The sequence below is a fragment of the Molossus molossus genome, unplaced genomic scaffold (assembly GCF_014108415.1).
Source record: "Molossus molossus isolate mMolMol1 unplaced genomic scaffold, mMolMol1.p scaffold_m16_p_3, whole genome shotgun sequence".
Lineage (NCBI taxonomy): Eukaryota > Metazoa > Chordata > Mammalia > Chiroptera > Molossidae > Molossus > Molossus molossus.
Window position 1 is genome coordinate 67,062,541 of NW_023425366.1, and position 14,476 is coordinate 67,077,016.

A 14,476-nucleotide genomic window follows, 5' to 3' on the forward strand; every position below is an offset into this window, starting at 1 on the left:
TTTTTATCCACTCATCTATCGATGGACACTTGGGTTGTGTCTAGATCTTAGTGATTGTAAATAGTGCTGCTATGAATAGTAAATGTATTCTTTCTGATTGGTATTTCAGGCTTCTTAGGGTCTATTCCTAGAAGTGGGATCACTGGGTCAAATGGCAATTCAATTTTTGACTTTTTGAGGTAACACCATATTGTTTTCCATAATGGCTCCACCAGTCTGCATTCCCACCAGCAATATCATGTCAACTGCAAATAATGACAGTTTCACTTCCTCCTTTCCAATTTGGATCCCTTTTATTTTTTCTTCCTGTCTGATTGCTGTGGCTAAGACTTCCAGTACTATGTTAAATAAGAGTGGCAAAAGTGGTCATCCCTGTCTTGTTCCAGTTCTTTTTTTTATTTATTTATTTTTTTGTGGTATGTGCCCTTAGCGGGAACCAAACCCGGGACTCTCTTGTCTGCAGGCCGACGCTCAACCACTGAGCCAAACTGGCCAGGGCTTGTTCCAGTTCTTAAGAGAAATGAGTTTAGTTTGTGCCCATTGAATATAACGTTGGCGGTAGGTTTTTCATGTATGGCCTTTATTATGTCGAGATATGATCCCTCTATTCCCACGTGGCTGAGCGTTTTTATTAGAAATGGGTACTGGATTTTTTCAAATGCTTTTTCAGCATCTATTTGTATGATCATATGGTTTTCATCTTTCATTTTGTTTATGTGGTATATCACATTTATTGATTTGTGAATATTGTGCCAGCCTTGCATCCCTGGGATGAATCCTACTTGGTCATGGGGAATAATTTTTTTTAATGTATTGCTGGATTCGATTTGCTAGTATTTTGTTCAGGATTTTGGCATCTATGTTCATCAGAGATACTGGCCTGTAGTTTTCTTTCTCTGTGGTTTCTTTATCTGGTTTTAAAATTAGAGTTATGCTGGCCTCATAAAACAAGTTTGGAAGTCTTCTTTCTTCTTGAATTTTTTGAAATAGTTTGAGGAGAATGGGTAATAGTTCTTCTTTGAATGTTTGGTGAAACTCCCCCAGAAAGCCATCCAGGCCTGGCCTTCTGTTTGCTGGGAAAGTCTTGATTACATCTTGAATTTCCTTAACTGTTATTGATCTGTTCAAGTTTTCTGTCTCCTCCTGGTTCAGTCTTGGGAGACTGTGTGTCTAAAAATTTGTCTATTTCACTTAGATTGTCCAGTTTGTTGCCATACAATTGTTCATAGTATTTGTTAACAATACTTTGTATTTTTATAGTGTCAGTTGTTACTTCCCCTCTTTCATTTCTGATTTTATGTATTTTGATTCTCTCTGTGTGTTTCTTGGTGAGACTAGCTAAGGGTCCATCCATGTTGTTTATCTTTTCGAAGAACCAGCTCTTTGTTCATTGATCCTTTGAATTGTATTTTTGGTCTTCATGTCATTTATCTCTACTCTGACCTTTACTATTTCCTTCCTCCTACTAGCTGTGGGTTTTTCTTTTTGTTTACTTTCTAGTTCTTTAAGTTGTAGGGTTAGAAAGTCAATTAGAAATTTTTCTTGTTTCTTGAGGTAGGCCTGTAGTGTCATGAACTTCCCTCTCAGGACTACTTTTGCTGCATCCCATAGATTTTGTGTTGTTGTGTGTTCATTTTCATTGGTTTCCAGGAAGTTTTTAATTTCTTCCTTGATCTCCTTAGTAACCCATTTATTGTTTAATAACATGCTATTTAGCTTCCATATGTTCAAATGTCTTTGCTTGTTCTTCTTGTAATTGATTTCTAGTTTCATGCCACTGTGATCTGAGAAGATGCTGGATGTGATTTCAATCTTCTTGAACTTGTAGAGACTTAGTTTGTGTCCTAACATGTGGTCTGTCTTTGAGAATGTCCTATGTGCACTTGAGAAAAATGTAAATTTTGTAGTTTTGGGTGTAATTCTCTGTAGATATCTATTTAATCCATTCGGTCTAGTGCTTCATATAGAGTCTCTGTTTCCTTGCTAATTTTTTGTCTAGAGGATCTATCCAGTGATGTGAGCAGGGTGTTGACGTCCCCTACTAGGATTGTATTGCTGTCAATTTCTCCTTTGAAGTCCTCCAAAAGATTTTTAATATATTTTGGTGCTCCTATATTGGGTGCATGTATGTTTACCAAGGTTATATCTTCCTGTTAAATTGATCCTTTCAATATTATGTAGTGGCCTTTTTGTCTCTAGTTCTGGCCTTCATTTTTGATTTTGTTATTTGTTTTTTTGTTTTTTTAATCCTCACCCAAGGACATTTTTTGCATTTATCTTCTGACAGAGTGAGAGAGAGAGAGAGAGAAGGGAAGAGAGAAACATCAATGTGAGAGAGACACATCAACTGGTTGCCACCCACACAACCCCAACCAGAGCCAGGGACAAACTGCAACCAAGGTACATGCCCTTACCGGGAACCAAACCTGGGATTCTCCAATCTGCTGGCCAATGCTCTAAATGCTGAGCCAAACTGGCCAGGGCATATGGCCTTCATTTTGACATCTACTTTATCAGATATGAGTATTGCTGTGCCAGCTTTTTTTCCCTTCCTGTTTGCTTGGAAGATTTTTATCCATCCCTTTTCTTTCAACCTATGTGAGTGTTTTGTTGTCTGGTGGGTTTCTTGTAGTCAACATATATATGAGTCATTCTTTCTTATCCAATCAGCTATTCTGTTTTTTAATCAGAGGGTTCAGTCTATTTACATTTAAGGTTACTATTGATATGTACTTATTTATTGCCATTTTTGTTTAGTGTGGTTATATTTTTCTCCTATTTCTTCTACTAATTACAGCAGACCTTTTAACATTTCTTGAAGTGCTGGTTTGGTGCTAATATATTCCCTTAGCCTTGTTTTTTCTGGGTAGTTCTTTATTTGACCTTCTATTTTGAATGATAACCTTGCTGGGTAGAGAAGTCTTGGATTCAGATCTTTGTTTTTTATGACCTTGATTACTTCATGCCATTCCCTTGTGGCCTGTAGTGTTTCTGTTGAGAAGTCAGATAGCCTTATAAGGGTTCCCTTGCAGGTAACCTGTTGTTTTTCTCTTGCTGCCTTTAGGATTCTCTCTTTGACTTTAATTTTTGGCATTTTCATTACTATGTGTCTTTGTGTGGGCCTGTTTGGGTTCTTCTTACTGGGGGCTCTCTGTGCTTCTTGAACTTTAATGCCTTCTTTCTTCACCAAGTTAGGAATGTTTTCTGTCACTATTTCTTCAAATATATTCTCTAACCCTTGATCCTTTTCTTCTTTTGGAACTCCTATGATGCAAATGTTGTTACATTTCCAGTTATCCCACAGTTCTCTTAAGCTGTGTTCCTGTTGTTTAATTGTTTTTTTTCTTTTTGGTTTTCTGATTGGTTGATTTTCTTCTACCCTGTCTTCTAATTTGCTGATCCAGTCCTCAGCTTCCTCTACTCTGGTGGTTAGTGCTTCCAATGTTCTTATTTCTGCTATGTCATTCTTTATTTCTTTTTGGTGGTTTTTCATTTCCAATTGGTTGGTTTTCAGTGTTTGTATATCTTTACTCATGGTGTTGATGTTCTTACTCATGCTGTTGAGGTTCCTCAAGATCATGGCTCTGAACTCTACCTCTGATAACTTGCTTAACTGCATTTTATTTATCTCATCTTCAGTAGAGGTCTCTTGTTCTTTCATTTGGGATTTGTTTCTTTATTTCACCATTATAGCTATCTCAGAGGGTTTTGGCACCTGCAAATTTTCCGTGTGTGTGTGTTAGTGTTCTGCTGTTTTTGGCTCTCTCTACTGGGTTTGGATGAGTGTAGGAGAAACCACGTTAAACACACCACTGTCAAGTCTTACTTTCCTGGGTAGATTTCCAAGCCCAGGAAAGGTTCAGTTATCCTCTAGCTTTTTGCCTGGAGGCTATTGGTCTCAGTTACTTAATGATCCTTGGGTTGTAGCTCTCAGCTGAATGAAAAACTCCCCCAGGTGTTTAACATAACAGGATTTTCAGAGGGTGGGGCATATGCTGATTGTCATTGAGCCTCAATTTGCATTTCTCTGGACCAGCTGGGTGGGGTTAAATCTCCAAGGGAGGGGCTGCTGTTTTTTCCTAGAGCTCTGGGAGAAGATGGCCACTCTTCTGTGTGGCTGTGACTCAGCACAAACTCTGAGTACTCTCCAAATCCTACGTGTCCCCACACGGTTCCAGTCCAGTCCACCCTCCCTCTGTCGGAGCCCAAGGTGAGTGCCTGTAGCTAATTAAGTGCTCTGTCCTGGCCCTCTGGGCTGTGAAGCTGCTTTGGGATTTTAACCTCGAGGGAGCTGTTCACAGCTAAAACAGCTGTTGTCCATGGGCTCCCAGCCCAGCCTCTCATGCCTCTGCAGACCTACCAGGCTCGATTCAGTGTCTTCTTTTGTTGTCCTTGTTTATATGGGTCCTTTCCAGATGCTTTTCTATTGCTTTTTCCTGATTTATCTTTATTTTAGTTGTAATTCCAGTTTGGTCCTGGGAGATGGTCTGTGTAGCTTCCATTTACCACCATTTTGAAATCTCTTCTATTCTTGATAATAGTTGTTTGGTTTTTTCTAGTCACACAATCATAAAATTTTTAAGTAATTTTACCTCATCTTTTTCTGTTTTTGTACAAATTATTTTTCTTCCTTTCCTAACTGTTTTCATTAATAACTCCAGTATACTATTAAACAGGAGAGCAGGGATAGTGGGCTTCCTGCTCTTGTTCCTGACTTTAAAAGAAATACCCCACCGTTTCCCGTATTGTAAGGAAGTACGTTTCCTCAATAAACATGTTTGATACACAGCTATTTCTATTTTATTGGGGGTTTTTTAAATCAAGAATTATAAACATTGTCAAATGTTTTTACAGCATTTGTGGAGATAATCATGAGTTTTCTCTTCAGTTTTCCTACCATAATTATTCACATTAATATATTTCCCATTATTAAACCATCTTTACTTTTAAAAAAATAAGTTGCACTTGGTTATATTTTTTATTTTGCTGCTGGGTACTGTTTGCTGATAGTTTATTTAAAAATCTTGATCAACCCTGGTCCGTTTGGCTCAGCAGTTAGAGCGTCGGTCCGCAGACCAGAGTCTCCCAGGTTCGGTTCCCACTAAGGGCACGTACCTTGGTTGTGGTTTGTCCCCAGCCCTGGTTGGGGTTGTGTGGGTGGCAACCAGTTGATGTGTCTCTCTCACATTAATATTTCTCTCTTTCTCTTCCTCCCTCTCTCCCTCCCATTCTATCTAAAGATAAATGCAAAAATGTCCTAGGGTGAGGATAAAATACATATATTTATCTTGATCAATGTTTATAAATAAGGTTAATCTCTGGGTTTTTGTGCAATATTTTCAGATTTTTGGAATTAATGTTACACTTGCTTTTTAAGAATAATTTCAGCCCTGGCTGGTTTGGCTCAGTGGTTGGAGCGTTGGCCTGTGGTCCAGAGAGACCCGGGTTCAGTTCCCGCTAAGGGCATGTACCTCGGTTGCAGTTTGTCTCCGGCCCTTGTTGGTCGTGCGGGTGGCAGCCACTCAATGTGTCCCTTCACATCGATGTTTCTCTCTCTCTCTCTTCCTCTCTCTCCCTCCCGCTGTATCTGAACAAAAAATGGAAAAATGTCCTCAGGTGAGGATAGAAAAAAAAAGAATAATTTCAAAGTTTCTCTCTTTTTTTCTATGCTCAAACAATTTAAAGAATATTATAATTTCCTGTTCTTGAAGGATTTAGTGACTTCTCTCCTTAAATATGTGATGCTTTGGTGGAAAAGGGAGTCCTTTAGTACTTTTGCTTAGTTATTTTTTCTCCTATGAAAATTAGACTGTTTAAAAATTCTACCTTCTCAATAAATTACTTTTTCTTGGAAAAAAAATCTACTTCACCCAGATTTTGAAATTTACTGGCATGAAGTTGTACAAATTACTTTTACAATTATTTTAATCCTCTCTACATTTATTTTTTCCCTTTGCCGTTGTATCGTTTTACTTGTACTTTTCTTTTTTCTTAATTAGTTTGGTTAGTTGTCCCTTAAGAATTAATTATATTGATTGTTCTCCAATGAGCTAGTCTTTTAATGTATTTTTTAATCCGGCTGCATTTCACCAATTTAAGCTTTGTCTTATTAATTTTTTCCTTTCCTGCAGTTTGTTCTGCTGGTCATTTTCTTACTTTTTAAACATAAGTATTTATATTGTTTTTTTTTTTTTTTAACTGATATAATCATTTATCATTATGAATTTTCCCTCAGTATTCATTCATTTCTATATCCCCTGGGGTTTGATATATAATGTTCTCATTATTGTTTCCTACAAATTCTGCAATTGTATATATTTTTAAAATATTTTTCTTTATTGATTTTAGAGAGAGAAGAAGGGAGAGGTATAGATAGAAACATCGATGAGTGAGAACATTGATTGGTCACCTCCAGCATGCCCTCCACGCACTGGGGATTGGGCCCACAACCTGGGCATGTGCCCTGACCGAGAATTGAACTGGTGACCTCTTGGTGCATGGGTCAATGCTCAACCACCAAGACACATCGGCCAGGCTGTATATTTTCTTTAACTGAATATAAGAGGAGTTATTGTTCATTTTTACCCTGAGTAAAGAATTGTATGCTGTTATACTCTTATTCATTTTAATTTTATTTCATCATAATTAAAATTTGTTGTTTATACTGGCTTTAGTTTTTGGAATATATTGAGGGTTTTTTTGTGGCTGGAGAGTAAAATTTTGTATTAAAAGAATGCATATTTGGTATTTTGGGGGTACAGCAGTTGAAATCTACAAAAAAGAAGCTTATTTGGCTGGTGTGGCTCAGTAGTAGAGCATTGACCCATGCACCAAGAGGTCGCTGGTTTGATTCCCGGTCAGTACTCATGCCCAGGTTGTGGGTACAATCCCCAGTGGGGAGTATGCAGGAGGTAGCCAATTGATGTTCTCTCTCATCAATGTTTCTATCTCTCTCTCTCTCCCTCTCACTTCCTCTCTCACTAAAAATCAATAAAAAAAAAAAATTTTAAGTAGCTTATTTGTTAGGTCTTTTTATCCTTACTTTTTTGTCTCCTTTTTCTTTTTCTGTCTTGGATTGAGAACGGTGAATTAGAGTCTCTTATAATTATTGAGTTCCATTTCATCTATAATTTCAGCTTCGTGACTGTTTTTATTTGTTATTTGGATCATAAATATTTATAACTACTCCATCTTTTCTTATTCCTAATTTTAATATATATGTTTTCTCTTTTCTTTATGTTTAAAGTAGGACAAATTTTGCCTATTACCTTTTTAAAGAAACAGCCCTTGAATTTACATATTAATCCCATATTTTTTGTTTTTCAATGTTTTTAATATTTGTATATTAGTCTTATATTGCTGGCATAACAAATCACCACACACTTAGTGGTTTATAAAAAACTAATACATTATCTCAGTTTTTTATTGTTTGTTTTGTGTTTTTTTTATCCTCCCTTGAGGACATTTTTGCATTTATCTTAAGATAGAGCCGGAGGGAAAGAGAGAGAGAAACATCAACGTGAGAGAAACACATTAACTGGTTGCCACCCACACGACCCTAGCCAGGGCCAGGGACAAACTGCAACCAAGATACGTGCCCTAAGTGGGAACTGAACCCAGGACTCTCTGGTCTGTGGGTCAATGCTCTGACCACTGAGAAAAACCAGCCAGGGCTTATCTCAGTCTTTGTAGGTCAAAAATCTCGGAGGACAAGACTGGCTCCTCTCTGAGGATCTCACAAGGCTGAAAGTGAGGTATCAGTAGGATTGTGTTCCTTTGGCTCCAGGGATGAATCCTCTTCTAAGGTCATTCTTAAGTTTTTGACCAAATTCAGTTTCTTGAAGTTGTAGGACTGAGGTCCTTGCTGGCTGTCAGTTGAGGATTGATCTTCCTCCAGCTAGCTGTCTTCCTTCTCAAGTTTCCAATGTGACCTCTCTTCAGCAACAGCACATCAAGTTCATCTCACACTTCAAATCTCTCTGACTCTAGCTAGAGAAAGTTCTCTGCTTTTAAAGGGCTCACATGATTAGATTGGGTCATTTAAATAGGACAGTATAGTCTCCCTATTTTAAGGTCTGTATCCTTAATTACAGCTGCAAATCCCTTTGGCCATCTAATGTAACTTATTCACAGGGTCCACAGATTAGGGCATGGATGTCTTGTCAATTTCTTCATCCTGCTTTCCTTTGGTTAGGTTTATTATTCTCTTTTTAATTTTATGAAATGAATTATTAGTTTATATAGCTTTATTCTTGCCTTGAATAATTATGGAAACATTTAATGCCACAAATTTATCTCTATAGATGTGCTGTGTCCTTTTGATATGCAATATTCTCATTATTCTTTCCTATATTACAATTGCAGAGTTGAATTTTTCTTTGATACTTGTGTTAGTCCTGTGAGAAGTGTAAATGCCACCAAGGAATTAAATGTGCAAGATTTATTGAGAGAAAAAGAAACTGAAGGAAAATGGGAGGGAGCTGGAAGAGATGGAGAGAGCCATCAGATTACAATACTGGTTTGCCTTCCGCGCAGGATGGGGACGGAAGGTCTTAGGTTGCAATGCCATGCTAATAAAGTTTCATTACATTCCTTGAGCCATAGTTGCTCATCAAAGCACTACTACTCAGGGCCTGGCTGGTGTGGCTCAGTGGTTGAGTGTTGTCCCATGCACCAAAGGTCTATGGTTAAATTCCCGGTCAGAGCCCATGCCCAGGTTGTGGGCTTCATCCCCATTAGGGGGCGTGCAAGAGCCAACCCATGGATGTTTCTATCTCTCTCCCTTCCTCTCTCTCTAAAATCAATAAAAATATATATATTTTTTTGCTTTTTAAAAAGAAATACTAGTCTGGCATTGGCCAGGAGCAGCCAGTAGGAAGAGTTTTTGACCCATCAGTCAAGGCCTTTGGCCAATTATGCTCCTTGTAGGAGATCTGAGAGGCACATGTTCATATGAAACACTGGAATTAAATAACAGAATTAAGTGGGTTTTTTTTTTACTCAAATGATTAGATTTTTGCTTCTTTATACTTAACTAGTTTCTAGTTTCAGTACAGTATAGTTAGAGTTAGAGTCTGTGCTTTTTCTGCTTTTAGAGTAATTTAAGTCTCTTTACAGTCAGGTGCTTAGTGATTGCAAATGCTCAGTGGGCCCCGGGAAAGAATATATGTCTGCTGTTTGCAAGTGAGATTGGTATATAAATCTATTAAATAAACTTGATGTTTTTTATATCTTTCTATATCCTTATTTATATTTTTCTTATTTGACCAGTAAAGAGTCAAGAAAAGTCATTTAAAATCACTAATATATCACTTCTGTTAGTTTATCCTTGTAATTCTTTAGCTGTTTATTATTAGTTCAATATACATATAAGGTAAATATAGGTTCAAAACTCTATTTTTTACTGTGGATTATACTTTTAATCAATAAAAATGACCATTTTTGTCTGTGTAACATATTTTGCCTTGAGTAATATTTTATCTAACAATATTGCTCAGCCTGCTTTCTTTTTCTATGCTTTTTCCAGGCATGTATTTGCTTATTATTTTACTGTTAAAACAATCCTGCCTTTAAATGTGCCTCCCATCAATAGCTTGTTTTAAATGGATCTCCCATAAAGAGCCATTCATGTGCTATTGGTTGCCCACCCAACATTTACTACTTCAGACCATTCTACGTTCCCTCTTCCTTTTCTGAGAGAACTCTGATGTTGTTAAGTGCCTCGTCTCCATATGACCCTTCTTGAGGAACCGAATCTGTCTGGCAAAGCCAATCGTGGATCTTCCTTCTCCTCGACCGTGGCAGAATGTGCTGCAACTGCCTAGATTTTCCAACCCGGTCCTTTGATCTAAAGGAACATCCTGTGTTTCTGGCACTGCTGAAGGCACTCTCCTCCTAAGATCCAGGACTAGAACTTGGTTTTTCCTACCTGTATACGCCCTAGGTCATTTCACTGGGTTTCCCTTATCTTCATGTCAGAATTCTGCCTGGAAATTCCTGAGGTGTCATCTCAGGCCACTCATCTGTGTCTTTCTCAGACCCTAATTGTACATTTAAACATTTATTCAATAAGTACTTGGTGAATATTTACCACTGGCAATTCAATGTGCACTGAGGATAAACTGGTTTACATTGTAACTGGGAAAACAAAGTAAAGAAATAATCAAATTCATAGATAAACTGATGTAACGAGTATGCTTTTGTAGTATCATTAAGTAGCCTATTATCAACAGAATATCATAGACAGCAGAATGAATATTCCTGTTATTCTTTCCCTGATGATAATTCTACGACTACTGAATCATTCCTTTGAAAAAATTATCTTCAAATAAAAATGTATTTTAGACTCAGGTCTGCCTCCTGGCTCCTTTAGAAAGAAAGTATAATTAACGTAAGTGCTGGTGGTTTTGTTCACACACAAAAAGAGTTCCTTTTTGTACTTTCATTAGGTAATACAGCTCTTAGGAAAAATAGAGGCTTCCAGTTCTGAACAAACCTCAAATTTAAAGATGTTCCAAGGGGATTATCGCCTTGAAATGAACCTTTTGGAGTTCAAGTAAGTAAATGAAAGATTTTTAATTCTGTTAAATGCATTCCAAAGGGTTTTGCCTAATGAAAGCATTGGCATTAAATAAAAGCCCATCCTGGGAATATAAACCTGGTCAAGAAATAAAGCAACAAAATTAATGTAGAGAATATTCTACACTAAAGTACTTATGCTATATTCAAAATAAAAGAAATATATGAATAGTAATTTCATCATTCTCTTTGTTTGCATCATATCTCAGAATTGATATACTCAGACCTCTCCTTAGTGGAATTTTAACTTATCATCAATTGTGTATCAAAATGCCTCAACAACCTGCAGAGAGTATTACGCTAAGCAAAATAAGCCAGTCAGAGAAAAACAAGTACCACATGATCTCACTTATTTATGGAATATAATGAAAACAATTAGTTGACAATAATAATAGATCCAGAGACAAAGAAGTAGGGAACAGACTGACAAACCTCAGAGGGAAGGGCAATGAGGGGGTGGGAAGAGATAAACCAAAGAACTTATATGCATGTATGCACAACCAATGGACACAGACAATAATGTGAGGAAGGCAGGTGGCGGGGAGGGGGTCAAAGGGGAGAAAAAAAGAGAATATCTGTAATACTTTCAACAATAAAGTTTTTTTTTTTTTTAAAGAGAGAATGAAGGAATGAATTTATGAATGGAAAAGCATATAATACTTTATCAATTTCAATTAATGTATCATTATGTTCCCTATGAAATCATGCCCTACTGAATGTGTCACTTTTTATTTAATAAAAAGAAAAACTTTGAGAATAAGAAAAAATAAATAAGTAAAATAAAATGCCTCAACATAAAGCATTATTGAATGTATACTGATTACACAAGATTATCAAGTAATTTTTAAAACAACTTTGATTACAAAAGCTTTTTTAAGAGCTTTTCTAAGATTTTTTTTTTTTCTAAGATCCTCTACTTGCTCCTTTACTTATCCCTTTGAAGACTGGTCTCTAACCCATCTTAAATTGAGTTGTTTCCCTATGCAATAAAGAAAGTAGTAAAGGAGTCTGGCTGACTCAGTTCCTGGTCAGGGCACATGCCCTGGTTGTGGGCCAGATCCCCAGTGTGGGGCATGCAGGAGGTGGCCAATCAGTGTTCTCTCTCATCAATGTTTCTATCCCTCTCTCCCTCTTTCTTCTTCTCTCGCTAAAATCAATGAAGAAAAAAATATATTTAAAAAAAAAGAAAGAAAGCAGTAAAGGAGACAAGAATCCACAAATATTCAAATTACTGGCCTCATTGTCCTCAAATCCTCTTTGTTTATTTAAATGAGCACCACTTCCTGGGATTGTAGTGCAGGCAACAGAACATTCCAATTTCTTGGCTGAGACTACCTTACAGCCCCTCTTACCCTTGTTCGTTTCCTCTCTGTCCCCCATCACTTGGATTTAATGCCTTGATCAAATCTAGTATTCTAATAATACTCAGCTTTCTCCATTTCCCCCCATCTCTACCATATTTCAAGAAATCTAAGTGCCACTGACTAGAAGATGTACCATATTATTTGCACCTCTAGGACATGAAGCTAACAAACCATAGCACACCCTCATTTTAAGACACCTCCCAATTTTCAAGATGTGAAATTGAGAAATGTGTCCTAGGACTTGATGAAAAACAGTACTCATAACTAAAGCCCAGAGAAAAAGATGTTTTGAGCAAAGACAAAAAAAACCCACTTTATTCATACTCTAAAAAAACACATTATTTTCTTAAAATCTAGCACAATGATAATGCTCAATAAATATATGTGTGGTGCTTCACCTAATCCCCATTGGCTTTGAATTAAGATAAAGAAAAATATCCAAAGGAGAAGTAGAAAAGTAAACTGTTTCTAGAAGTATACTTTAAGAATTACTTTTATTGGGGGAGAATGAGACTTAAAATCTGAAATGGAAAAATGGCTTAAAGAAATGAAGCGTATTAACAAGTAGGAAAAAGGGGGAAAGAAAATGTTTAAGATCCAGACCTAAGTGCTTTATTGCTGATACTGTGTACTTCTGCTGTCCTTAGTGGATTGGCTTATAGAAAAATAATCAAGTAGTGAAATCTGAAGGTCAGCACTTTTGTAATAGTATAAAGTTGAATCTTCTTCTCCTTTGAAACAAAGATGTTTAAAATTTTCATTAGTGTTACAGTTGATTACAGTGAGCTTATAAACCAGATTTTTTACCAGGCAAATATTTATGAGCTCTAATAAGTCACTGAATTACATGATTGATTCTTTTTTATTTAAACATTCCCTACCATTTTTAAATTAAAAAGTAATAGCCCTGGCCCGTTTGCCTCAGTGGTTAGAATGTTGGCCTAAGGACTTAAGAGTCTTGAGTTTGATTCCCAGTCAAGGGCACATGCCTGGGTTGCAGGTTCGATCCCTGGCCCCAGTCAGGGGCATGTGGGAGGCAGCCAATTGATGTGTCTCTCTCATATCCATGTTTCTCTCTCTCTCTCTCTCTCCTCTCCCCTCCCTCCTTGCCTCCCTTCCACTCTATCTAAAATAAAAATCAGTGGGAAAATATTCTTGGTTGAGGATTAACAACAACAACAACAACAAAAGTAACATGCATTTGTTGTAACAAACAAAATAAAACAAAGATGAAAAAAAGAGGTCATCATCTCAGCTTCTTAATGTAACCAATGCTAACACTGGGCATGTTCCTTCCACACCTTCCTCCTTGTTAATATAAATATATAACAGAAAGAGGATACACACACACACACACACACGTTTGTGTATATAACATTTATCCACATTTATACCCATTATACCCACATTTATATATACATATGTATATATAACATATATATTATATATAGATATATAAATTAATCATTATATGTATAGTGAAAGCATGGTTTTAAAAAATAAATTCTATACACACTACTCCATAATTTGCTTTCTTGGATGTATATCTTGGATATCTCCTCTGGTCCAATAAATACTTGTTTTTAAAGCTGCATAATATTTTAACTTACATATATGCCACAATTAATTCAATCATTTATGTTATTGATAGATTCTTTTCAATTTATGGTTACCATAAACAAACAGAATTTTCGCTTGTATATATCTTTAGATAAAGGTTCTTTTATTTCTACAGGCAAGATTCTTAGGTCAAAGAATTTACATATTTATTAATTTTCATTTCTAAAAATGTAGCAGTTTACACTCCCACCAGCAGTGAGATCTTTCTTGACATTCTTACCAATATTAGAATGTCTCTCTTTTTAATATTTGCCAATTAAAGAATAGACAATAGCATCTTTGTTTTTTTTATTTTCATTCCTTTCACCACTTGAATTTTATTTTCTGTGAACTGCCCATTCTTATCATTTGTCAAATTTTGTATTGTAATTTTCATAATTTTTAATCAATTTACAGGATTCCTATACATATGGGATATTAACCTTTAACGGAGATATGTATTGTGAATATATTTTCCTCAAAGAAAATGTAAGGCATGAGGTAGGGCTCTTTATTTTCAATCGGAGCTCTTGTCAATCAAAGTAGATGCGGTATAGAATTAGTTTGTTTATTCTTTAAGTGTCTACGATCAAAGGGATTTAAAGCATATTAATAACATTAAAGGGTAAGTTTAATTAAGCAGTTTTCCCATTTAGAAACTTTAATAACAAATTCAAATTTAATAGTCAACTAAATACATTTTATCTTGAACTTTAAAGTCACAGTGTTGTCTGAGAGTTTGCTAATGAATTCCTGGAACTTTGGCACTGATCATTAGACCTAACAAAGGTGTCACACAGGCTCTGTCATTCAAAGCCCTGCATTGAGCCTCCTTTTTCCAGAGGGTCTTAGATGTTCAGCTAAGTAATGACTTAAGCCAACATTTTAGTGTTTATAGAGCAAGTTTTGAACACAGCCATCTCTTAGCACAGGGT

The 14,476-nt window shown here is 36.3% G+C and overlaps 1 protein-coding gene across 1 annotated transcript in view; it reads left to right on the forward strand.

The window, feature by feature from the left end:
• FAM81B (family with sequence similarity 81 member B) overlaps window positions 1-14,476 on the forward strand; it is a 58,805-nt gene that overhangs the window by 36,618 nt on the left and 7,711 nt on the right. The window contains exon 7 of the mRNA XM_036280567.1: window positions 10,449-10,555. Coding sequence (XP_036136460.1) covers window positions 10,449-10,555 — 107 coding nt within the window. The remainder of the gene's footprint in view (window positions 1-10,448; window positions 10,556-14,476) is intronic.